Source organism: Callorhinus ursinus, unplaced genomic scaffold, assembly GCF_003265705.2.
Source record: "Callorhinus ursinus isolate GAN/ISIS: 27379988/994484 unplaced genomic scaffold, GSC_fseal_2.0 scaffold8, whole genome shotgun sequence".
Classification (NCBI taxonomy): domain Eukaryota; kingdom Metazoa; phylum Chordata; class Mammalia; order Carnivora; family Otariidae; genus Callorhinus; species Callorhinus ursinus.
This window is the reverse complement of record NW_027397070.1, coordinates 1,289,904-1,316,197: the sequence shown is the minus strand read 5'-3', so window position 1 is coordinate 1,316,197 and position 26,294 is coordinate 1,289,904. Positions and strand designations below refer to the sequence as shown.

The 26,294-nt window shown below is 46.1% G+C and overlaps 3 gene segments (V, D, J or C); 1 reads left to right on the top strand and 2 right to left on the bottom strand.

The window, feature by feature from the left end:
* The window catches only part of LOC112822597 (T cell receptor alpha chain constant-like), a 387,302-nt gene that overhangs the window by 78,767 nt on the left and 282,241 nt on the right, over positions 1-26,294 (bottom strand).
* Positions 2,330-24,796, top strand: LOC141373223 (T cell receptor delta variable 3-like). The segment is given in 3 exon segments: positions 2,330-2,581; positions 2,822-2,889; positions 22,898-24,796. Coding segments are annotated over 3 exon segments (231 nt in total).
* LOC112822603 (T cell receptor delta constant-like) lies at positions 5,394-13,045 on the bottom strand. The segment is given in 5 exon segments: positions 5,394-6,369; positions 7,530-7,661; positions 8,026-8,091; positions 8,686-8,964; positions 12,981-13,045. Coding segments are annotated over 4 exon segments (540 nt in total).

Genomic DNA, 26,294 nt, shown 5'->3' with positions numbered 1-26,294 from the left:
TTTGGTGAGAACATTTAACATCTTTTTTTCCTAAAGATTTTATTTGTTTATCTGAGAGAGAGAGAGAGAGAGAGAGCAAGAGCAAGAGCAAGAGCAAGGGGGGAGGGGCAGAGGGAGAGAGAGAATCTTAAGCAGACTCCATGCTGAGAGAGGAGCCCAACTCGGGGCTCGATCCCAGGACCCTGAGACCATGACCTGAGCCGAAACCAAGAGTAAGATGCTTAACCGACTGCACCATTCTGGCACCCTGAGAGAACATTTAAGCTCTACTTCCTTAGCAACTTTCAAGTATATAATACGGTGTTATCAACTATAATCACCAGGCTGTACATTAGAGTCCCTCAACCTGTTCACCTTCTGACTGGCGGTTTGTACCCATGGGCCACCATTTTCCCGTGTCTCCCGCCCCAGCCCCTGGTGACCACCGCTGTACTCTGTTTCTGTGGCAGAAGCTCATTCTTCATCATGACACCGCACTGCTGTTCCGAGAAGTGCCCTTCCTGAAGGGATGTCTTTCAAGGACTGTTGGAAGGGCAGCCTAGTGGGGGAGAGTCATGACTATGCCACCCCAAGGAGGTCTCGGTGTCTGAACATTCTGGGTGAAGCATTAAGGTGTGGGGTGTCCCTCTGTTAGAGAGTGAAGCTGTCTTCTCTGTTCTTGGCTGTGGTCAGGGGGAATTGACGTTGGGCAGTCAGAAGATGAGTAGCAGTTAAATTTGAAAATTGCTACTGTCTAAATCAGGAAGGGAACACTCAGCTCTCTTATAAATGTCAAAGCTGCTGATGCTTTAGGGCAGGGACAGACACCAGAAGCTAGGTGGGGACTGGAAGAGCTCAGGGACGTGGGAGACTTGGAGGCCCTGTGATGGTTTTCTGCTAGCAGAGGGCTGCGTTCCAGGAAGGGGACCCCAGCCAGCAGGGGGCAGTGCTGGCCCGGGCAGCCAGGTCACCCAACCTTCCTCCTCCCCTGTCCTGGGGCCTGAAGAGGCTCATGGGGGGAGGGGGGGACTTGGGGCTGCCCGGTGTTCACTTTCTGCAGGCCTGGGGTTGCCAGATAGAATACAGGGTGCCCAGTGAAATGTGAATTTCAGATAAACAAGGAATGCTTTTTTTTGGTATAAATGCATCGCAAATATCTCTAAAAGTTTTTTATAGGTCTTTTGAAATACGGACTTAACTGGGTATCTTGTATTTTTGTTTGCTAAATCCGGCAAAACTGATCCACGTCAATGGTGAGTTTTTAAGTGAAGAATGTTGCATTCTTTTATTGCACAAGTATTTATTGATCATTGATTACGTGTCAGACACAATCCTAGGCGCTGGGGGTATATCAGTGACCAGCTGAGCAAGGTCTTTGCCCTCATGGAACTGGCATTATGGTGTGCGTGTGTATGAGGGGGGTGAGGTCACACAGGAGGCAGCAAGCAGACCATTTGCAGAGTGTTACAGGCCCAGGAAAGGAGGCCCAGCTGCCATCATCTGATTTGCGTTCCATAAAGATCTGGAGAAGAGATCGTGCAGGGAGAGGAGCGGAAGCAAGAGGACCAGTTAAGGGGTTCCTGCAGTGGTTCTGACGAGAGATGGTGGTGTTTGCAGGAGGTGGTGACAAGTAGAGATAGAGAAGCCGGACATATACTTCATGGCAGAACTGACAGGCTCACTGATGAGTTAGGCATCGGGAAAGGGAAAGAGGAACTCCTGCAAACCCTTCTACAAACACTCCTGGGTTTGGGGCAGTGGGGTAGTCAGTCTTCTCTTTCTCAGGGCAGTGCCTTCCCTCTGTGCCCTGCATGTGGCTGCAAGGGCCGGTTCCAGGGGCTCCGGCCCAACACTAGCCCAGCAAGCTTGTTACCCACTTACAGCAGTCCCCCCGTGGAAGCTCTGCTTCGGGAGAGAATCTGCCAGCTGGAGCCCCACGCGGGCTGCAAAGGGCCTTCTGAGAGATAGAAAATCATGCTGTGTGACATGCAGGAAGCACTCTCAGGGGGCACGGTATGCCCCCCAAGCATCAGAGATAGAAGGTTTCTAGCATCCAGGGCTGGGAGAGATTTTAGAATTGAACTTGTTCAACCCTCTTCCCTCCCTCTTTCCACGGAGGACAAAGAGATGAGCCGAATGGCATTTCTTGGGCACAAGTGCAGCTCTGCTAGGTGCTGGGTGACCGTGGCCTGGTGCCCAGTCTGCGGCCTGGGGATACAGGAAGGGCGGGAAGGCTCTTGTATAGCAATTGGATGTCTAGGCATGTGACACTGGGCTTGCAGGTTCTGTTTCTCGGTGTGTGCGTGTTTAAGTAATTCATTTTCTTTGTGTTTACAGAAGGATTCCTTCAAGATGGATTGAGGACCAAAAGAACAATAACAACACGAGTTTCTTGGGCGGAAGCAGTTGTCTGGGCGAGTTACAGCTCATTCAGGCACATGACCGTCAGGGCAGCCTGCCCGCTCGCATTGCCTCCCACCTCCTCCCTCAGAAGCTCTAAGATGGTCTCAGAGACCTCAGGAACCCCAGTTTATTCTCCAGCTTCTGCCCTGATAGGAAGAGAAGATGATTTTTCTTGTGGGCTTTAGCCTTTTGCTTTTCTGTGAGTACACTCATTTGTGTACATTCCTCACGTCCTACCACCCCGTTTCCCTTCCTTTGACTTTAAACACTTGGCATGTTTCTCTTTACACTTGGTTTTCCAGTTATTCTCTGCCTTTGACTTTCATCTCTGTGTCCTCCTCTGGCCTCTGCCCATGGAGTTCCCTCTGGGTGGGCCTGTGTGGGACCCAGGGCCTGTGGAGTGTGGGGCTTCACTATATTCTATTTCTTCTCTTCGCAGACAAGGGCGTGCTGTGCGACCAAGTGACCCAGAGGTCCCCGGACCAGACAGTGGCCAGTGGCAGTAAGGTGACGCTGTTCTGTACTTACTCCACCACACGATCAAACCCAGATTTATACTGGTACTGAATACGGCCAGATCACTCCTTTCAGTTTATCCTTTACAGGGATAACACTCAATCCAAAAACGCAGATTTTATTCAGGGTAGGTTTTCTGTGCTGCATCATCAGTCCTGGAGAACCTTCCACTTGGTGATCTCCCCGGTGCAGCCTGAAGACAGTGCCTCTTACTACTGTTCCATGGAGCCCCATAGTGAGGCAGATGCTCAGGAAATCTGAACATAAACCCCGGGCACAGCCTCCTCTAACTACCTCTTAGGGCAGCTCACGTCCCCAGACATGGGATCCTTCTTCCCAGTTGTTCTGTGTTCCGGCCTGGCCTTCAGAGGTGCCCTACGGAGTCTGCTGACTAATAAAAAGCCAGCTCCCCCTGGCTTCACATGGAGCAGAGCACCTCCCCGCTTCTGACTCAGTGGGCCCTGGGGGTGGCAGAGGGGGAGAGGGATGTCTGAAGAATTCTCATCTTTGTGCCCCAGTGCCCAGCTCACTCACTCCTGACAGAGCCGGGTGGACAAGTATGTGCTGTGAGTCCTGTGAGGGTATCAGAATGCGGCAGGTGAAGGGCCAGGCTAGGGAGAGCTCATCAGGAGGGTCTTTATTTTAGTCTCCATCATTTATCCCTTATTGTGAATTGGTCTGTTTTCTTTTTAAGACTCAAAATTAGACACAGAGTTACTTCAAACATTTTTCACCGATTCACCTTTTTTCCTGCATCTTCTTGTACAGCCACCTTGTTTTTCCTGAATGCTCTTTGACACCACCATTTTACTTACTCTATTTGGAGAACATTTTTCTTTCACTGGAGAGCATTGAGATACTCCCAGAAAGCTGTCTGTGATTCCCGGAACCCCAGCTTCAAAGTCCCTGAGTCTGGAGCTCAAGGTTGTCTCCAAGGAAGATAATCATCTCCAGGGGAAGCCACTTATGTGATGTCAAAACAGATACACCCTAAGCCCTGGGAACGGGTCCCTCTTTCCTTCATTTCCATTGAACTGTCTGCCTTAAAACAATGCTTAGAGTTGTGAGTGGTAACCCGGGAGAGGGTAGAAGCCTTAGCACTAGAGCCCAGAGATGTGAGGGCTTTCATTCCCAAGGTCAGAGAGCTGGTTAATGACCGAGCCAAGGGGGGGGTGCCGCACTTTTAGGGCTCTCCCTGGCAGCGGCGCCCTAGCAGGCTTTATCAGTAGGTGTTCTGGCAGGAGTTTACCTAGGCTTCAAAACGGGGGGGCAAAGAGCAGTCCCTATAGAGAGGAACGTAGAGGACACGGGTGGGGGAGCCAAAGGCTGTGGGCAACTGACTCAGCCTTCGGGCGTCTCTGTTCTGCCCACGACTGAGGTGTGTGCAGCAATCTTCTCAGGGTTGTTGTGGGCTTAAGTGAGGTGCTGTATGTGAAAGCTCTGGAAAACTAGAATCCACAAGATGATGTACCCCCAGACCTGAAGACAGCCATAATCCACCCCCAATCTCTGGCGCCTGCCATTAATCATCTCTGGAGACTCCTTTTGGTGGAAGAAATTCGAGATCCTGTGATAAGCTAGGATTTTTTTTTTTTTTTTTGCCACCGAAGTGGACCAGAGAGGGTGGCTCATTTATATGCTAAATACAGGACAATCCTAAAGTCCAGTCCGGCTGGAATCAAATCAACACCTTGTCCTTGTCTTGGGGGCGCAGTATGCTTTTGTAGAAGCAACTTTGGGCTGCCGCCCTTGATAATGTGGTTCTGTTCACAGTCCTGCCCTTGTCTCACTGAATGACTTTGGACAAGGTATATTACCTTTTCCGGGGGGCCTATTTTTTCCATCTGAAAAATCAGGATGTGATCTTTTTGTTCTTAGCCACTCACAGAAACATGCTGATGTTGCCCAAGGTAACAGATGGGAATGTTTTGGAAAGAGGTGTTCTTTACACATACGAGGTGCAGTTGTGCGCAGTCTTTTTAATGGTTTTTCCCTGGCTGGACCTGCTTATCCACCTCGATGGTCCTAAACCCACTGACTCAGAGTGCTGCTGAGTCTTTGCTTTGGGCTGTGAAGACATAACATGGTAGTCTGCAGATGGCTCTGGCAGGGGGAGTTAGTGAGGGTTGCTCTTTCCCTTGTGGCCTCATAAAACCACACTTGACACCCTACGTAGCGCCCTGGGAGCCAAGGAAACCCACACTCCTAGGGCGCAGGGGCTCTGCTACCTGAGCGGGTGCACTTGGAAGAAGCTATAGCCTTGCTGAGGTGGGAGTAGCCGAGCTCATCAGCCACAGAGGGGTCATTGCTGCGAAATAGCAGCCACAGCAGGAAACCCAGGCTAGGATCCCCAAGGCGGGACCCTGATGGCTTGGGGCTCAGGAAGCCGCAGCGTGACCTGCAGGCTCAGTTTGGCTTCTGTCTGCCTAACAGAGAGTTCACAGCACCCACTTTACCCCTGCGGTGATGTGTTATGAGTAAAGCTAGAGGCAAGGAACACTCAATGCACTTTAATAAATGCAACAGAGAACAGCACTGGGAAGGGCAGAAAACCATCAACAACACGGGGCAGGCAAGAATCATCGTCCCCTGACCTCAAATTCCCCGTGCCCAGATTGGCAGGCAAAAAGATAATCTTTTTACAGCCAAAATCCGAGGGCTCCTGTTCCTCTTCCCTCCCTCCAGAAACATTTGCACAGTTTGTGGCTTGAGAGCAGGCCCACGTCTTACTCATCTTTGCACCCCCGGCACAGTACCTGGAACTTAGAGGGGGTCGATTCATGTTTGTTAAATTCACTAATAGAAAGAAGTGTATTTTCTCTGTATTTTACTCTGATCCTTGTTGATAGCTTGGAGAATATCTGGATGAGGTTTTAGAAACCCCACTGGCTGCATGAGGAGTCAAATGTAATTTTGTTTGTAAAGTACTAGGAAAAGCAGAAAGTGCTTTTGAGGCCGAGAATATGCCAGCTCAAGGCAAACCTAGGGCTGGGCTGAGCAGAGCCATTCATGTTAGGTAAGGCCCTCTGCTCTCTATCCCCCAGGGTCTATTTTCCTAGGGGACCATGGAGCTGGGAATCTTTTGGCTCCCACTTTCTACTTCTGAAAGCAAAGAAAGTCAAAGGAACAAAACACCTTTTTCAAAGTGTATCAGTTGTGGAAATGAAAAAGAAAATGAGTCCTATATCTCTTTATAAAGCAGCAAAAAGAGCAGTTAGGACCATAATGGTCAAAAAGTCCCCAGGTGGTCAAAAAGTCCCCAGGACTTTTGTCTTTCCACCAGGCTGGAAAATGAGCTGGGTTTGTTGCCTTCGAAGGAAAACTGGTTTGGGTAGCAGCCGTTTAAGCAAGGCTGGGATAGGTCAGCTTGAATCACCGAGTAGGCAGAAGCCTAGGAGACAGCTTCTCTGTAGGCTTTTGTGAAGACATAACGTGAGAGTCTCATAATGGAGCCTTCTCATGCCGGTCAGCCTGCAAGTGAAGGACAGTTGTCAGAGCGTCATAGATCACAGACCATCAGTGCTGGGAGGAATCATGGTCCTCGTGTCATCTGGGGCTGGCCAGCACTTGCCATGCTGCTTTCATTGCAGATGTCACTTATCTATTGTGGCCTGTGTCCCTTCTGCACATGGCCATATTCAGCTAGTCAGTATTAGCTTATCAATGTTGGGATAAGCCATGCAACCCATTTGCTGTCCTTAATCATAGCTCCTTTGTTTTATGGATGCAAAAACTCAGGCCCAAAGAGGTAGAGCAACCAGGCTAGGGTAGCATAGTGTTAATGACAAAGTCAGGGTGAAAACCCACATCTTTTGACTCCTAGTGTAGGGCTCTTTTTAGATACCACACTGCCTGTGTCCTTGGGACTCCTGGAAACCAGTCACCCATTTGGAATTGACTGGACATGTTTTCAGGCTAGGCTGGATCAGTCTCACACTCGAAATCCAGAGTTGTCCCCAGATTAGGAGTTGGGACTGATGAGTTGTACTGGAGAAGGGGCTTTGTAGGCAAACGTAGGTCCCAGTTTGAACTTTGTGTCTGAGATTACCTGAAGAGGAAATGCAAGTAGCAGGCAAATAATGTCTCAGCTGCAACTTTGCATGCATCTTGAGGAGCTAGCAGTGGGTAGGTCACTGCAAATGGGGGTGTAGCTTCATCCCAAAGTTGGGCTGGTCTACACATTGGAGTCCTGTGATAAAGGAATGGGAGCTGGCATCCCTTTTGTCTAGGCTAAGGCAGGTTCTGGAAATTCTTTGGGTAAAGCTTTACTGATGGCCTTGCAAATAACCCATGGCCCCTTGGCCAGATAAACAAAATAGTAAATAAAGAAAACTATTTCTCCTTACTTAGCGCCACAATTTTTTTTAGCTCCTGGGTTGGAGATGGGGATTATTGGCTGGTATTACATTATACTACATAATGCATTTTGAGTCTGGCTTGAAGTAAGAGGATAACAGGAGATGGGGTGTTATGCAGAGTACCTGAAGTGGCCCACCTTATTAAATCATATTATGTCTCTGTGTGTTTTTCCCTTCCCAAGCCTTCTTGGCCTCTTACATTCCTAAACTCCCTTTCTCCCTGTGTAGCATAGTTTGCATGGGGGCTAGGAATAAGAAGCAGCTAATTCTTACCTTAAAAGAAAAATAACTTGGCAGTCAAGAGAAAATTGATGGCCAGACTCTTGGCAAACACCATTCGGAGCCCCAGCACTGTGAGGGACAGCATGTTCACCTTCCGCGCTGTGAACTGTGAGCTGTGATGAACTGTGGTCGAACAAGAGTAAAGATGGTGGCTTTAGCAAGGGACTAAGTTTCCTTCCAGAAACTGGGCCCACAACACTGACAACCAGCTCCCTCCAAATCACCAGCATTGTGCCTGGTCCGCAAGCCCAGCTCGCTGCCAGACAGCCCTCCGGGACCCCAGGCTGCTGTTCACTCCCAGCCAGGCAAGCTTTGGACACCCTTGCTTGCAGCCAGGCAAGCTTTGCTGAGAGACTCAGAGGGAACCAACTGGGCTCAGGTATGGTTTTTGTTCTCTTTTGAAAGCTGGAGACTTTTGGCCCCCTCTGAGAATGACAGAGTTTGCTTTAACCCTCAGTTCTGAAGTCGACCCTTGGTTTCAACTAACCTTTGGGCCCATAGAGGCTCTCTGAAGTTTGCTCCATGTTTTCAGGTTCTGTTGGTTTTACGGTACCTAGAACAAACAGCAGTGGTCAGGGATTCACTGGCAACCAAGAGGCTCAAAGGATTTCAGGTTTTAAAAGTGGAGGAGACTCTAAGTAAGTAAACTGAGGACCAGGGGTATGACTTGGTTAAGGTCAGACAGCTATTCACATAGCCAACCTTCTTCCCATTCTGGATTTTTTTTTTGGTTATACTCTGAGGGCCACATTCAGGTATGCCTCTAATTTGTAGGAAGAACTAGGGTTCTCAATCCTATGATAGGCCGGGCTGCCCTTTGTTTGGCATTCACACTGGATTAGACTGCACATGAATTTTTAACCCAAAGTCTAGTAGTAGGACAATCATTAATATGAAGAAGACAGTGGTTGGTGAAGAAGAGATGCGGGGGGGGGGGGATGAAATAAGATGGGCTTTATCTCAGATTCCAGCCCAGGGATGCAGTGTTCAATTCCAAATCAATGGTGGGCCATAGTTGGGCCTCAGTCTTGTTTCCAGCATGATACCGTATTAAGAGTGATCTGTCAAGAGTTTACATCTCCAACTTCCCTTTCCCTCAACTCTTCTTCCCTACAATTCCAGCCCCTTGAAGCTAGATATGATCTACCTGAAGATTTTTTCTTCGATTCAAAATCAGTGGAGCGCACGATTTCATTGTTGTGTTGGACTGAACAGGTCACTGAATCTGAATCTCCATACCGACCAAGCTTGACAGCACTGTATTTCCCACTGGGAGAGATGACGATAGCAGGCTCAAATTCTTCTAGTTTCTTGGATGATTCAAGATTTATGTTTATATTCTTAGGGTAGAAATCCTTCACCAGACAAGCAACAGTCGACCCATTTTTCATGGTGAAAACGGATGGTTTGACAGGAGGCTGGCTTCCTGTAAATAAAATCAATTTATTTTGAAAGATGATTATCTACAAGTGTGGGAGTTAAACAATGGTGGTTGCCTCAATTCTGTTGGGCCAAATGTTATAATCCAGACTTTCCTGCATCCTGTGTGTGACCTGGGCTTCTTAGCACCCCCATGAAGGGGTGGCCAAGGGAAGTAGAAATGAAAGGCAGTCAGTTTGGATTCTAGTTAGGAGCTGCTAAGTGACGTGGCTGAAGCAGGGATGGAAAAGAACAACTACAAATAAGTTTCTAGATCGTCTAAGTTTCAATTATCTATATTTTATTAATCAATCCTCTGGACAACCACAGTCAGGCTGAGTAGCTTTATCAGTTGGTTTATTTTAAATGCATCAGCCCTTGGAGTGAGAGCAGGGTGGGTGCTTGTTCTTGGCATTGTGTCAATCAAAAAATCAGATCTGAGAAGGACTACATGAGTGGTTCAAATACTCTGAGGATGGTAGTGTTGGGGTCATCCCCATTTTACAGACTAGAAAGGATAACCACTGAAGTTAAGGGGTACATCTCTCTGCCTTTAGGTGAATACTTATTCTTTTGTAAGGGACTCTCCTGCAGTTTCTTTTGAGTCTTTAATCAGAAATAACAACTATCATTCCCAGGAAGTCCTTATAGACATAAAACCAGTTTAAACCCAGATCTTGTTTAATTCTAAGTGAAGCTATGGAATGTTGGTTTCAAGAATTGGATCTCCCCCTGGCTTCCTCTGCATTCATGCTTCACCCTGAGCTCTACCATCTACCTGCCACTCTGTACCTGCATCTTCTTCTTTCCTTGAAACTGGAAGTTTTAAAGCTTTGAGGGAGGCAGTAATGATTCTTTCCCATCATGACTTATTCAAGTTTCTGAATTATGATAAATTTTGGCAATGGAGACTTGAATTCTTAGTCTATCTTTAAATAACTGGGTTTTTGAAAAAAAGATTTTATTTATTTATTTGAGAGAGAGAGAGAGAGAGCCCGATTTACTTGTTGTGCAAGCACATGAGAGGGGGAGGGGCAGGAGAAGCAGACTCCCCATTGGGCAGGGAGCCTGATGCAGGACTTGATCCCAGGACCCCCGAGATCCTGACCTGAGCTGAAGGCAGATGCTTAACCGATTGAGCCACCCAGGAGCCCCGATCTTCAAATAACTGTTAAAAAAGCGGGGCGGGGGGAGGCGAAAATGCCTGAAATCAGGAGAGACAACCAATCTCTGATGGTGCTCTGGATTCATTTCCAATCACAAGCTTAACTGCTGATTTTCCATCTTAATTTCTTGGGTGAATATAGCTCTTATATTTAAAACTTCAGTGAGTTTTGGGGCCCCTGAGTGGCTCAGTCCGTTAAGCGACCGACTCTTGATTTCAGCCCAGGTCATGATCTTGTGGTGGTGAGATTGAGCCCTGCCTCAGGCTCCACACTTAGTACAGAGTCTGCTTAAAATTCTTTCCCTCTCCATCTTGGCCCCCTTCCCCTCCACCGCTCGCACTCTCTCTCTCTCAAACAAATCAAATCAAATCAAAACAAAACAAAAAAAAACTTAGGTGAGTTTTAAAACTTGTGATATCAAATTAAGAATGTTTTGCATTCCAGTGTACTTTTGTTTACTATGATCTACAATCAAGACATAAGGTAATGCTAAATAAAAAGTCTTGGTAATGAGGGAGTAAATGCAATGATTTTTCTTTTTCTTTTTTTTTTTTAAAGATTTTATTTATTTATTTGAGAGAGAGAGAGAATGAGAGAGAGCACGAGAGGGAAGAGGGTCAGAGGGAGAAGCAGACTCCCCGCTGAGCGGGGAGCCCGATGCGGGACTCGATCCCGGGACCCCAGGATCATGACCTGAGCCGAAGGCAGTCGCTTAACCAACTGAGCCACCCAGGCGCCCGCAATGATTTTTCTAATGTTCTGTCCTGACTTTGGATCTGGGCTTTGCTGTGAAGCTCATGGCAGTCGAGCTATAACCAAATTAATTCGTTGTGTCTGGTTGAGACGGAGTGTTTGCCTGTCTGGAAGTTCCTGCTGATCACCATTTTGTAAGTGGACCATGGCCAATCATGGCTTTCCTCGGGAATCAGCTGTTCCGAGAAACCCCCTCATCACTAGCATCGATTCTCCACTTCATTCTCTGCCCGGAAGCTCAGCTGAAAGACTGGATTCTGTTTCAGGCCCTCAGGGCAAGGCGCTCCTTCCTAAGAACCTGGTTCCTTCCACTTTAGGCTTTAGCTCGAGACAAGAGGGTGGCTGGGGATTTTTTCAGGGGGCTCTCCTAGAACCTACTTTCAACCTATGTGAGAAAACCTTCTTTGTTTTGCTTTCCAGCAAAGCCACTGATAACAGACACTGATAACTCTCGCAGTAACGGCTTGAAAAACCACACGTTCTGCTCTTTCACCTGCCTTCAGACTTGCGACATTTCTTGCTCACTCTACTGACCTTGGTCTCATGTATTCTGGTTGATTTTCAAGAGAGTTATGTGGTACAGCGAAAGGAAACTAGCCCATTAAAAAATAAACAACAAAACAAAACAAAATAATCCTATCTCCTTGGTTACCTAAGAGTTTGACCCAATCCTAGTCTGATTTACTTGGATAATTAAGGCTTGCTTAGGATTTTAAGGCAGTTGTCAATGTTCACTCTGGGCTAGAGACCTGGTTTGAATAATTTGAACAATGTAATATAGCTGACAAGATAAATGTCTGCAGAAGGTAATACACTTGTGAGACTGAGCTCTTAATCTGTTAGCATTTCAGATAACTCAAAATGCATTCATTCGGTAAAATGTTTTTCGCAGACCCTCTTTCTCATTGAATACCTATCTATTGAAAACAGTTGTTTGAAAGTAAAGTGTTTTATCTAATCCATTCTTTGGTATCATGGTAACCAAAGAAAAGGTTATCTGACTGAATTGAACCTTAAAAAAAAAAACCAGAATGCATTTTATATCATTGCCATATCTATTTTATATTTAACTTAAACCAGATTTGAAGTTGGGTAAAATTTGCACTATTGTAGTACAAAATTTAAAGATTTAATTGTTTATTTTTTGCAAATTTCCAGTCTTTCTTCTTGGCCCACCAATATAATTACATTTCAACGTGGGTTCCAGAGGGCTATTTGTTTGAACAATTGCTGTTTTTTTTTTCAGACTTTCTCTTTTTATGGGTACTGATCCAGTGCTAAGGTTATGTGCTGGTCAGCAATACCAGAAGTATATACCTTTCCTGAACAGTCTTTCTTAAGTTATACACGTGGAAATCATCTATGTTTTAGATTCGCATAGAGAGTCCTACTGGCTCCCTAAGAACTGTACCATCTGTAACAAATGTCACTCACAATTTCAAGGCTCTCGGACAATAGGAGATTTAACTTGAACACTGAAATACAAGTTTGCTCTACCTGATTACTCCGACCTGGTTAACCACCCCTCTCCTTTGAATCCAAACTACAGGACATTTGTTTGCAGGTTGCAATGAGGCATGTACACTAGTCAGCCTAGCCAAAGAGATGGGTAAGAATGAAACAGTCTTCTGGAGATTTTGGGCCAAAGCATCCCTGCATATCCCTCACCCTGCTCATATGCTCTGACAATTACTATAATTTTTCTGGTTTTCTTGGCTGCCCTAAAGATTTCAGAAATAAGTGGGGGCCATAGTTTCCCCCCGCCTTTTTTTTAAAGTAGGCTCCACACCCGGTGTGGAACCCAAAGCAGGGCTTGAACTCACGACCCTGAGATCAAGAACTGAGCTGAGATTAAGAGTTGGATGTTTGACTGTCCGAGCCACCCAGGTGCCCCAGGGCTATAGTTTTAATATACACTTTTTAAAAAACAAAACTAGTTACAGAGCTACTTCAGTGACTCAGCCTGGTGACTTTTCTGGGGCCTACCCCCACATCTGGGCTGCTCTATCTAGTTCTCCTTTCCCAAGTAATGCAAACTGGATGGCAGCCCCAGGCCCAGGACTCAGTTTATCCTTAGAAATATAAGGGAAAAAAGTCAACTCACGTGGCTCCACGACGAGTCTGGTGCCAGCTCCAAAAAACATCTGTCGAGTATCCCAGGAGCACATCGCAACACTGCCTCACAAGTAACCGGCCTGGGGCTGGCCCTGGGGCCTGCGCTAGAACATCTGTGCCCTGCCTCCCCTGCCCGGGTCCCAGCCTGGAGACCCCACAACTCAGAGCACTACAAAGCTGCCCTTGATGAGATCAAGGGGCACAGAGTCTCAGTTCCCTTTGAAGCTAATAATAGTTTGCTGGATGAGGTTGTGAGCACAAAATCCCAGCCAGGAGGCACTAGGATAGGGAACAGGGCTGACATAGAGGGAGAGAGGAAGGTGACAGGTGACTGGTAGCTGCCTTCAAGATGGAAAATTTAATTCCCAGTTCATTGGGAGGCCTCTCCAAGAAGAACACGATAGCTTGGGAACAGGGATGGGGCACTGACTGGCGACATTTCTTATAATGAGTGTCAGGCTGAAGAAGGTTTAGACACAGGTCTTGTTCTCATATCCTGATTCCTTCTCTTGGGTCACAAATTCTGCTTTTTTGATTGGAAATGTAATTTCTTCCCCATCACTCAGACCGAGTCTCACAATAATAAGGAATCTGTCTCCTAATTCCCTGAGCCCAGGGAGAGGCTTTCTAAGGATCTGAGGGTTGAACAAGAAGTTGGCAGCCGACGGGGAGCCCAATGGTGCCGTGGGTCACGGATGCGGGTCAGAGAAGCTGGTGCTTGCTTTGAACTGTTTATTTTCGTTTTATAATTTCTCCTGTCTCGGGATCCAGATACAAGCTTCAGGAGGATATAGTAATCATGTGCAATAGAATTTAAAGACCATATGGATTACTCTGTCTCATGGCCAGAAATCAAGAGTCTAAGGCTAGAGCCAAAGGGAATGACGGTTGTATAGGGCCATTATTTGCTGTCAAAACTTTAAGGATTGAAGGCTTGACTTGAAATTCTCACTTTCCCTACCTGAGCTTCACATATTCATATTACACTCCATCATGGAGAGAAAACTAAAGACGTAAGTGGAGTATCACTGGAGAGCACGGGTCAGTGTCCCAGCAGCTGGGCTAAGCATCACTTTCATCTCTTTCCTTCTTCTCTAAGGCTCCCAAAGGCATAGCCTCAGAGATTTGATTCTAACACTACAGATAATTCTGAATTTCAAGTGGAAATGATTTAAAGGGAAAATGAAACACAATACTTTGTGCTCAGATGCAATTTGCCCAACATCGATCAGACTGCAACCAGCTACGACACAATTGTTTCCCTCCTTCTTTCTAGTCTCTCCCCTCTCAGAGACAACTCACCAAATACCACTATTTCCCTGGAAGCAACAGGCAATCAAGAACCCCTATGAGGTTATGTTTCCTTCTGAGAGGCAGACACCATGTTGACACTACCAGCTGGTTTCAGGACTGTCGACCTTGCATTCATGTACATTTCCCCATTTCTTTATTTCCTCTGAAATAAAATTTAACCATGTAAGGGTAATGTCTGCATTTTGAAAAGCTTCTGAAAGATTACTGTTCTCTGGACTCGTCCCAGTGACTGACCATTGGCAGCTGTGCAACATCAACCCTGGATTTCCAAGCCCTGGAACAGATTACCAGTGGACGATATCCCTAGGAGAGCACCATTACTTCTCTATTGTCCTGAAGTTGGTGGCTGTGATTCTACATTGGATTCTACAGGTTCCTGAACCCTACATCCAGAGTAGGGTCTTCGGATTCAGGGCTAACAGAAGAGGTGAGCACATTAACTGCTTTTGGCCGACCCAGACTAGGAGGGGGCCTTGGGGATCATTTAGTCTGAGCCAGGCACAATGACTTATAGCAAGTTCTCAGCAAAAAGACACAAGGGAAGATTGGCTTTTGTCATCTGAGGGAGAGAAGACTATCTTGATCTAACTCCTTCTTTAATAATATTTTTCTTCTTTTTAACCGTCCCTCTTCTTACACCATGGCCATGACTCTCTGTCTTCATAAACAGTGGAAGACTCTCCTCACCTAGAGCTTGCCTTTTCCCTGGTCCCAATCCCTGACTGAGGAAGGGAACAAAAGGCTGACTAAGGGCTTTATTTGGGCCGTTGTAGAAGGCTTGTCGCTACAAATCTTCAGAACAGGGTTTCTATGCATACACAGACTATTTTCCTAAGGGAAACCTAATGAATTTGTCCTCGGATTTTACCTTGACTCTCTGCAACAACAAAACAATGGGTTTCCAGTTTGGAACCTCCTGACTTCCCAAGAAGCTCTATTCATTCAGGACTAGGCTACAACAAGTCCAAAGGAATATATGCCCTGAAGTAACATGCATAAGTAACATGGAACATGGTTCCACGATGAGTTGAGTCCCTCTTCCAAAGACAAGTTGTGCTTCATTACACCACCTCAGGCATCATTACAAAAAACCTCGCTACCTATTTGCCCTCTGTGCGGTCCATCTGTGTGGAAGGGGTGGGTGGAGCAGAATGAGTGTAGCTGGAGACATAAAATTCTGCAACGGTGTCTGAGATCTAAGCATTATATTTTGGCAGCTTGTTTGATATGTGTTATCTTCTGAGCGTTGGCATTTAGGAAAGTCCCTGGGTTTTCTGCTTTTACCTCCTCAACCTGCCATCACTTACCCCCTGATCTTGCTTCAGGGTCACATTTTCACAGAGAGAAAGGGATCATTTTGGCTTTGCCCAGAATTGACAAATGGCTACTATTAGTGGAAACATAACTATGAGGTTCAAGTCAATCATAAAGGACTATGCCTCAGTTAGAGGTGGAAGAACATGATGGTTGGAGCAAGAGCCACTGATGCAAAAGATTGGAACCTACCCAAAGGGTCATAATAATCATAGATGCCTACCATTTGTATAAGTACTTTGCTACTTACAAATGTCTTGTGTTTATACTATCTCAGCAAACATTACTGTAACAAACTCCATGAGGTGAGATGATTAGATCCTTCTTACGGATGAAATCCCTGAAGCTAAGTATGGTTAAGATAGTGAGTGGCTGTGCTGGGCCTTACTCCCAGGTCTCCAGACTCTAGTTTCCATGCATTGAACCAGAGTAATAGATGATAGGACTGGAAGGAGCCTCAACAGTCACTTGTCAAAACCTTTGTGATGACACAGTATTAATGGACGCATAGGGACAGTTTGGACTCCTTTTCCAGTACCTTTAAAAAAATCAAATCACAGAGGTGCGCCTGGGTGGCTCAGTTGGTTAAGCATCTGCCTTCAGCTCAGGTCATGATCCCAGGTCTCAGATCCCACTGATCCCTGCTCAGTGGGGAGTCTGCTTCTCCTTTTGCCCCTACCCCTACTTGAGCGAGTGCACGCGCGTGCTCTCTTTCTCTCTGTCTGTCTCTCAAATAAGTAATAAAACCTTAAAAAAAAATCAAATCACAGAATTCTTACTGGGTCATAAGACACTCACAACATTGGACTTCCTTGGTTTCCTACTAAATCTTCCCTAAGAATTGGTCTGGATAATAATCAGAATCATCGTGTGCTAAAGCTGGAAGACACCTTAGAAATCACTTGGCTTACCCAGAGGGAAACTGAAGTTCAGTGAAGTCAAGTCAGAGAGCTAGTCAGTCAAAGATAAGGACTGGAGCTTGGTCTTTGAAATCTTGGTCTGACATGCTCATCATCACACCTCTCATTTACTAGATGTATTTAGTACAGGTCTGGTTATGACCTGGATCTGTAAATGGTGAATGCACAGGTGGTATGTTGGTTATCTAAAGTTAGTCAGGTGGAGGGAAGACAACACATATTCTCCAGGAAAGATAGTGGGTCAAGAGGACCACTGCAGCACATACCTCATTCTGGACCTTATCAGAGACTCAGTCCCTGTTCCTCAAACCATCCTTTGTTAAATTACATGCTGGCTAGATCTTTTCAAGTGTTTCCCAAGCTGGTGACTTTGGAAAATATTTAACAAAGATAATTGCTAAAAATAGTGGTCATAAGAAGGAAAAATGAGTCACTTACGTGGTTCCACCTCCAGATAGATTCCTTTGCCAAAGATCAGTGGATCAGTTGTGCTGGAGAATGCACAGCTGTTAGACCTCATCTAAAAACTGCCTTGCTTTCTTTTTCTGGCAACCTTGGCACCAGGTGCCAAGTCATGTGATAGATATTGGATGGTATTTGTGTCTCATCTGGACTAACCTCTTTGTTCTTCAGTCTTGGGGGCTATCCTTCAGGACCAAAGCAGGAGGTGATTCCTGTGTCAAATAGAAATCTGAACCTTGGGGGCGCCTGGGTGGCTCAGTTGTTAAGCGTCTGCCTTCGGCTCAGGTCATGATCCCGGGGTCCTGGGATCGAGCCCCGCATTGGGCTCCCTGCTCTTTGGGAGGCCTGCTTCTCCCTCTCCCACTCCCCCTGCTTGTGTTCCCTCTCTCGCTGTGTCTCTCTCTGTCAATAAATAAATAAAATCTAAAAAAAAAAAGAAATCTGAACCTTTGACTTGTTACAGTCTGAATTTGTGCTCTGAATGAGAGAGACTGGAAAAGAGTTTCTTAGTATGAGCAGGAGAGAAGAAAGGTGGAACGTTGGTCATAGAGTAGCGGTTCTCAGCCTTTGGGTTACACTTAAGTAGGGCAAAGATCTAGTGAGTTATGTACCTCACTCATTCCTCATTTTAGGGGAATTCCATTTCATATCCAGTCAGAGCTTTGCATCATTGTCAAGCATTGTGCAACAGCTAGACTTCTTAGTATAAAATAGAATTAGAATCTTCAGTGCATTTAAATAACATATTCATGAATATCACATTGTAGCAAGCTTTCATGATCTACTCACACTTAAAAGTGACAGTTAAATTAGCCTCTGTCATATGCAAAAATCAGAGTCTATAAGATTGCCCGTGTCACTTATAAAAACCAGGGAGAGAATATACGTTTTCTGATCCATTACAGCCCATAAAGGACTGAAGATGATACTTTGAGAATCACTAAAATGGAAAGTGAGTCTCAGTTCTGGTGAAGTAGAAAGATGTCAGAAGACCTGAAATCTAACTGGACTCTGTTCCTCACTGAGTATATAATCTTAGCCAATTTCAGGAAGCCTCGTTTGCCTCTTTTATAAAATGAGGGTAGTATCTTCTGTATTGGGGGTTCCTAAGATGAAATGATAGGGTGTATATAAAGCACTCTGTAAACTAGAAAGCCTTGGTGGAATGATTGGAATGTTCGTTAATGTTAGACTCAGAGAAAACACATTTTACTTGAAGCAAGGGGTGTAATTTCCCTAAGCACAGAGCTTCCCAGGGGTAGGATGGTAAGGAAAGGTCACTAAGAGAAAATAGGATCCTATTTCTTTGGAATTTAAGAGGAGAGTGCTCACTTCTTAGGGCTGTGGGTGAGGCCAGGAATCCATGTTTCTGTCTCCCCTGGCTTTTTCTTGGGGTCAGGTGTGACCTCCATTCCATTCTCCAGTCTTCCCTTTCCAGTCCCCACACTGGAGTCCTTATGGTGGCCCATGAGCTGCCTCGTCCCCAGGCCTATTACCAACCTGACCTCATTTTCAAATTCTCTTCCCATCACTTCCGCTTTCCTCCAGCCACACGGGCCTCCTCACTCTCCTTCACACGCTCCAGGCAGCATTGCCTTCCCCCGGCCTGGAGGTGCTCTTCCTCCAGATATCTGTGCATGGCTCACTCGGTCACCCCCTCAGGTCTTTGCTCAAATGTCACCTTTCCAGTGAGGCCTTCTGTGTGACTCCTCTGTTAAAAACTGCACACTGCTCCCTCCTCTTGTCTTCTGCATTCCCTTTCCTGCTTTATTTTCCTTCACGGGGCTTATTACCACCTAAAATACTATGTATTTTATTTATTTATTTGGATTACTATCTGTCTTTTGCCATTAGAGTGAAAGCTCCAATAAGGCATCAATTTTTGTCTGCTTTGTTCATGCTGATCACTCAGCAGTGAGAAGAGTGCCCAGCAGACAGGGACGGGGACTTGTCACAAGTTGGGGAGCTAGGACTTGGCTTTGCCTCTGCAGGTTCCCAGTTGGCTTTTATTTCTGTTTCCCTTTGCCTTACGCCACAACTGATTATCCTTTCACGCATTCATTCATTCATTCAACAGACATGTATTTAGTGCCTTCACTGTATTTGTGGATACAGTGAGGAACAACTCAAAGTCTTTGCCCTTACGGAGTAAAAGAGACATGATCAATGAGCATCCGAAAGTTTCGGTTGGAGATGAGGGCATAGAAATAAAGCAGGGGTAAGGGGACTATAGGGGGTGATTGGAGAAGGTGTCACTAGAAGTCACATTGAGTAAAGACCTGGAGAAGGAGAGGGAGAGAGCTTTGTGAATCCCTGGGGAGGGGATTAAAATAGGGGAGAAGATAGTACTGGGCCAAAGGCCCTGTAGGGCACAGGCTCCATTCTGAAACTGGTGGTTGCCAGAGGGGAGGGGTGGGGGAGGGGCAACATGGGGGAAGGGGAGCAGGAGATACAGGCTTCCAGTTACAGGCTTCCAGTTACGGAATGAATAAGTGCTAGCATAGGATAAAGGCACAGTAGAGGGAATATAGTCATTGGTATTTTAATAGTGTTGTATAGGAACAGATGGTAGCTATGCTTGTGGTGAGCATAGCATGACGTATAAACTTGTTGAATCACTATGTTGTACACCTGAAACTAATGTAACATTGTGTGTTGGCTACACTCAAATTAAAACAAAACAAAACAAAACACTCTGTTCTGGGAGATGCTCATCGTGAGTGAGAGGGAATGCCAAAGACAGGAATGAAAAGGTTATCTCTTGGAATTTTAGAAACACATTGATGATCCTGGGATTTTCTGGACTCCTTTTTCTCAGGATGATCATCTGAGCATTATTTGGATCTTTCTGAGTATCGCGACCCTCGAGTCCAGGGGTGTAGTGTGAGGAATGGGCCTTGCCCGGAGAACACCTCTTTGGGTAACTGAAATCTAGTTGTTTGAGCTGCAAATGGAAGCTAGGTTACTCTTTGGGTAACTGGTTTTGGTATGGCGGTGAGAGGAGCGCTTCCTTGGTGAAGGACTATGGTGGTGGTTGGAAGAGAAACAGCCTAACGGTGGCTTCAGACTCTGCCGGCAGCCTGGAAAGGAGCCCAGTAGAGGAGGAGGGGGAGGCTGGGCCATTGCAAGAAAGGCCTCCACGTGTGCCTCAATCAAACTGCAGTCTCCACAGAAAAGGAAAGTTCTTGAGTGCACAGATGCTGGAATCAGACAGATGATACACATTTTGACTTTGCTAAGCTCTGTGGTCTTGGAGAACCCGCCCTCCATCTGTAGACAGGCAGGTCATAGTTCCACATGGTCATTGTGAGAAGTGCATAAAATGACATTCATTAATAAAGTGCCTCATCCAGTGGCCTGATACACAGTAGACACCCAGAAAGTGGTAGTTGATATAGTGATGACATATAATAATATATATTATTCTAAGTGTATCTCACGATCCACTTTCATGAAGATGCTCCTGATGCCCGTGCTTCTTTTCTAAGCTCCTATCATTGTCATGGTCAGTAGCACACATGCACATTGTGGATCTTTATTCCATGCTCTTGTGTCCTGTTCTCTGGTTCTGTTTTATGAATTTAAGTGGCATCCCCTGGTTTTCTCTATCCAGACGGCTAAAAGGTTGATGGATTTGGGGCTGTGGGTTTGTGGGCACAAAGCTAACAAATGGAGACTAGGGCAATCAGTCACTAACTTCACAGGGAATGTGGATAAATTGTTATTTTAGTGAGAAATTTTAAAGCCAGTGAGGTGTAAGGGCAAGGGCCTGAACTAGTTGAATCTTCAAAATTTTGCTATGATTTTTTTCTTTTCTTTTTTTAACTCTGAATTTCTCTGCTCTATGTTAACACAGCTTTGGATCTCTAGCTCTTTCTGGAGGCAAAGCCCTACCCCACTTTTCCCCTAGTGTGTGCAGTCTGGGAATGGCCAGCCGGCACTCCTTCCCTTTTTGTTTTTTTTTTTTTTAAGATTTATTTATTTATTTTTAGAGAAAGAGAGGAGAGTGAGAGAGAGTGTGAGAGCATGTGAGCGGGGGGAGGGGCCGATGGAGAAAGAATCCTGAAGTAGACTCTGCGCTGAGTGCACAGCCCGACACGGGTCTGGATTCCAGGACCTTGAGATCATGACCTGAGCTGAAATCAAGAGTTGGCTGCTTAACCAGCTTAGCCACCCAGGCGCCCGTTGCACTCCTTATTTTCCCTTCTTCAGTGGTATGCCTCTTGCACATCATCCACCCAGGCATTCTCTGAGGGGAGCCCACCCCATCACATTCTCCCTCTGCACCTCTCTGGAACCTACTTTTACTTGGAAAACACAAGCTGAATGCCAAGCACCAGGCCAGAGTGTGCTGTCTATTGTCTAGTAGCCCCCTCAGCAGGTTTGGGTCCACTGACCCCACTCTTAGACCTCCCTACGATCTTTGGAATGTGGTTTTGTATTTGTTTTTTACATTTGCTGGCTTAATATTAATATCCACTATCTAACTGGAAGCTACTGCCAAACAGAGACTGCCTTTTTTTTTTTTTTAAAGCAAGACACGGTTGGATTCAAATGTCACTTAAATGACACAGAGAGATGCCTTCTGTGTTGAGTGCAATCCTTTGGCAACTTTAGCATTGATTCTTTTATAACAGTTAATTAGTGAGTGGCACCAGATCCTCTTAGTGAGGGAGACGAACACCATGAGTCCTTAGGGAATTGCTCCTTCCTGTATCCTATAGGCTTTAAAGCATTTCTTAGTTGGAAGCATTACACATTCACTTTGTTCTGCTTGGAATCTGGTCTCACTGGGAACCAGAATGTTCCCACTTCCTCACGAGTAACCTAGCTTCCATTTGCAGCTCAGACAATTAGAAGCAGATGTCTGGTTCCTTTTTTTCTGAAGAAAAATGTAGCAACACCAGTGAGCACCCTCTGGCCTTACCCTCTATGGTCAGCTCTCTCTCTCAGCCTAAAGTAGGCCAGCATTATTTATATCTGGAGAACTTTGATAGAATCACAAACTCAGATCGACCCTTTTCCTGATTAGTTCTCTCCTTGGGGAGTTAAGCCAATGACTCTGGTCTCTACCGCCTGACCTGAATCCCACAGATTAGGCAGAATTTTCTCAGTTTCTTCAGAGCTGTGTGGTTCTTTCACAGCCTGGGTTCTTTTTTTTTTTTTTTTTTTGAGATTTTATTTATTTATTTGAGCGAGAGAGAGAGAGAGAGAGCGAGCACGAGTCCAGGGCAGAGGCAGAGGGCAAGGGAGAAGCAGACTCCTCCACTGAGCAGGGAGCTTGATGTGGGACTCGATCTCAGGACCTTGAGATCATGACCTGAGCCGAAGGCAGAGGCTTCACCGACTGAGCCACCCCGGAGCCCCCAGACTCTATTTTTTTTTAAACCGACAAACCTCCTCCCAACTCCTATCGAGGGGACTGACCATAGTTCACATCTTCCTTATGGTCCTCCTTGACACTATTTTGGTGCTATTACTACCCATCACATATCCTGATATTTCTTCCCCCTTAAATGGAGGAGCCTCTAAAATCAAAAAGCAGACAAATGAGTTACTTACGTGCTTCCACGGTCAGGCGAGTCCCTTTTCCAAAGAAGAGCTTGCTGTAACACAGCAACTGAGGCCATTCCAAAAACCTCAGCAGCCCTCCTTGGGAGCTCCTCTTCTTATCAGCTTTAGGACTGGAGGGTCTTTAGGGCTCAGCTCTTAGAAAGATGGCCCTCAGTGCTTATTCAACTGGTTTGTGACGATTTAATCAATTGCCGGTGGGGTGGGCTTGCTTTGGGGAGGCTGTTGACTGAGGAGAAGGTAGGAGCATGTATTCCTACAGTGAACATTTCTAGTATAGTATGTTTCATGATGTTCTCTGAATTGTTGCTTTCTCTTATTTTAGATTGTTCTTACTCCCAGACCCACCCCTAACTCTCAGTCTTGGAAAACCGGCATTGTCAAGAAGATGCATCTTGGATTCATGACTGTTCCAGGGTCAAGGCCTTCACATCCCCCAGTACTGCTTTAGACACAGACAGCGTTTGGCATAACAAGGGGTGACGGGGTGGTGTGAAGCCCTGATGAGGTGCCGGGATTTACGGTACAGTCGGCATCAGAATGAACAACTATGGCTGGCGATTGCCTAAAAACAAATCAGTCTCTTGTCGCATTTGTCTTCCCAAACTGCAAAGCCAAGCACTCAGGCAAATCTCTCTAGGGACTTGGATTCAGAAATTCCGTGTGAGATGGCTCATATAACTCTTCCCATAGAATCAACATGAACCAGGACAATAATAGTTTCTAAAGAGACACCTTTTTGTACTCTCCACATGTGGCTGTAGGAACATGTTGAAACGCCAGTTTCGTCTGAGGGAGTGAGAGGCCAGCAGCTGGGGGTCACTTCTCCGGGTCCAGTCAACTTCCTGGTGTCCTTCCGGAGTCCCTGAGCAAAGAGGGGTGGCTTCCTGCAGTGTTCATCCCCTGAGGTTTGGCAGCCGGGCTGAGGGTTTCCCGGGGAAACGCTCTGCAGTTTTTGTGCGGGTCCCTGTGGCTTTTGTAGCACTGTGGGTATCCCACCTAACACAGTGCTACAGAGCTTTACACAAACCTCCCCTGGTTTCACTCTGTGTGGCCTCTGAGCACCGCTGGGGCCTGATGTTTTCTCCAAGTCAAGCTCTGGCAAGCTGAAAGGGCTTTGGCTGCTAGGGCAGGGGAGGCTTGCCCAGTTGCTTCTGTCTAAGGCTTTTCTGCCTTGTTGGCCGGATCGGCCCTGGAGTTTGCGACTAGAATGGTCATTCAGAAGTCATCACATCCGTTCCCATCTGTGCTTTCTGGCCAGTGTCCTCTCAGATGGTTTCCCATAGAGGAGTTTGTTAGATTTCTGCATGTCTCAAGTGGATTCTACATGCTGTGGGTTGGGCAGAAAATGTCTGTGGTCAGTGAAATTTCTCCTGTGACCCGCTAAGCCTCTGATTCACCTCTGTCTGCCCCACTTTACACCTGAATAGTGTTATACAGTTTACAAAGGGCTGTCATATAAATTTAAAATTTCATCCTCTCCGTTGACTCCCTGGTTGCTAAATCCAGGGCCAGTAGCCCATATGGTGCTTTGTGTGATGTCGAAAAGGCAACTGTGCTGGGCAAATGCAGAGGCACCCCCTCGGGTTCAAGCTTGGCAAACAGATGGTACCTTTGTGTGCTTTATAAAAGCCATCTCTTTCTTCAGCTTGATGCAGCTTCGCACCAGGGCCTTGGCTTGGCTGGCAGAGCGCGAGCTGAATTTTAGCCCTGCTGGTCCCCTCAGCTGAGCACCCTTGCATAAGGCATGGCCCTTGCAGCAAGACACGGCGACTCTGGTCCAGTTCAGTAGATGCTTGTTATTTGTATTCTTATCTGACCTCTAGTTTTTGACAAGTAATTCCCTTTTCGAACACTCCTCTGGGGCCCTCCATACACTGGTCCCGGTTTGCCTGTGAGTTCTGTGTCTATCACTGTGAAAACAAAGTGACATTATTAAATGATAACCATTTAAGGAGAGTGTGCATTTTACTGCTTTTGCTATCAAAAGGGACCAAGATTTTAAAAAAGGTTTATCTTCACACTCTCTTTAGAAGATCTTATGCAAATCCATGGCTTGATTAAATCATCACAGTTTTACTTATAACCTTCATGACAACTCCTTCCCACCCTCCATACAGCTGCATTCCTGTCCCATAAATTCCAAGCAACTGCATTTCCATATACAGAGTCTAACATTCTTTTGTGGAAGAAAAAAAAACAAAGCCAAACAACGCCCCCCTCCCCCCCCAAAAAAAACAAAGAGCAAATAGGAAAAAAGAAAAGAAATGTTATGCTCTCAGTATTAATGTAATGGGATGGCTTTGGACAGAAAGCAAGGAAATGTGGGTCTCATGGGGAGGGCCAGAGGAGAACAAGGAATTGCAACCTGAACTCTCTCTCTTTTTTTTTTAAAGATTTTATTTATTTATTTGAGTGAGAGAGAATGAGAGATAGAGAGCACGAGAGGGAAGAGGGTCAGAGGGAGAAGCAGACTCCCTGCTGAGCAGGGAGCCCGATGTGGGACTCGATCCCAGGACTCCAGGATCATGACCTGAGCCGAAGGCAGTCGCTTAACCAACTGAGCCACCCAGGCACCCTGCAACCTGAACTCTTGAGTAGAACTGGTTTTAGGTGCTAAGGTTTGAAATGGCAGGAGGTGGGTGGTTACTGTGCTGGATCACGAATTAAGGTGCTGGTTAACCTGCGTGAGACTCACTGACCCCTTTCTAGTGCTGGTATAAAGCTTTCCCAAGCAGCCATTAGAAACTGGTTTGAATAGAACTAGTTATAGGAAACAAAAAGTTGGGGATGAAAAAGCAGCTGAACTCTGGAGTAATGCGAAAGCTTAAACCAGGCAAACTTATGGTACCGGGGCAGTGAATTTTACAATCCCCTGGCCGTGGCAGAGAGATCTGGGGTGATGAATCCTGATGAGAACGTGCCTGTTGTGGCTTCCTAACTCTTCACTCCCTCCCAGCAACGGAAGTGTGTGCCCAGGTACTTTGCCCATGACTTTGCAAGGCCTACTTACAAGCAGAGTATACACCCCACTCTATTGACTCTGGGGCTTGGTTGTGCTTGGACTGATCGAACATGGGTGGAAGTGAGAGTGTGCGAGTCCAAGCTGGAGCTCCAAGAGACGTCCCGTCATAGATTTTCACCAATACTTTTAAACCTCTTTCTTCTGCGATGAGAGGAGTGTGCCCCAGCCTGGGTCCTAGAATGAAGACATGCAGAGAAGACTTGAATCCGGGCCACATCTTGAAGCCAAGTCCCGCTGGACTGCAGAACACTGAGCAAAAGCAATGTATGTTTGTTGTTGGAAGCCACCAGCAATTCGGGATTGTTACAGATCATAATCACAGCGGAAATAGCTACTTAATACAGATGCTAAGCCTTGGGGGGAGCCTCGAATATGAAATTACGTGCTTGAAATTATTGGTAGTTCCCCAGTTATCTTCAAGGTAAAATGATATGGAACACAGGCTTTTGTCTACCAACCAGGCCTACATCTTGTACTTTTCACTTGCTCCCTTGAACTCAGCTGCACTGAAGTACTTGCTTCCTGAAAGCTCCATGTTCATTCATGCCTCTTTGCCTTTGCCATGTGATTGCTTTTGCCTGAAAAGCCCTTCCCTTCTTTGATTTCCCAGTTTGGCTCTTAACCCACTTCCTTAGATCCTATTCATTCTCTGGTCTCAGCTTTGCTAGTGAATTCCCTGGGAAGCCCCAAACGATGG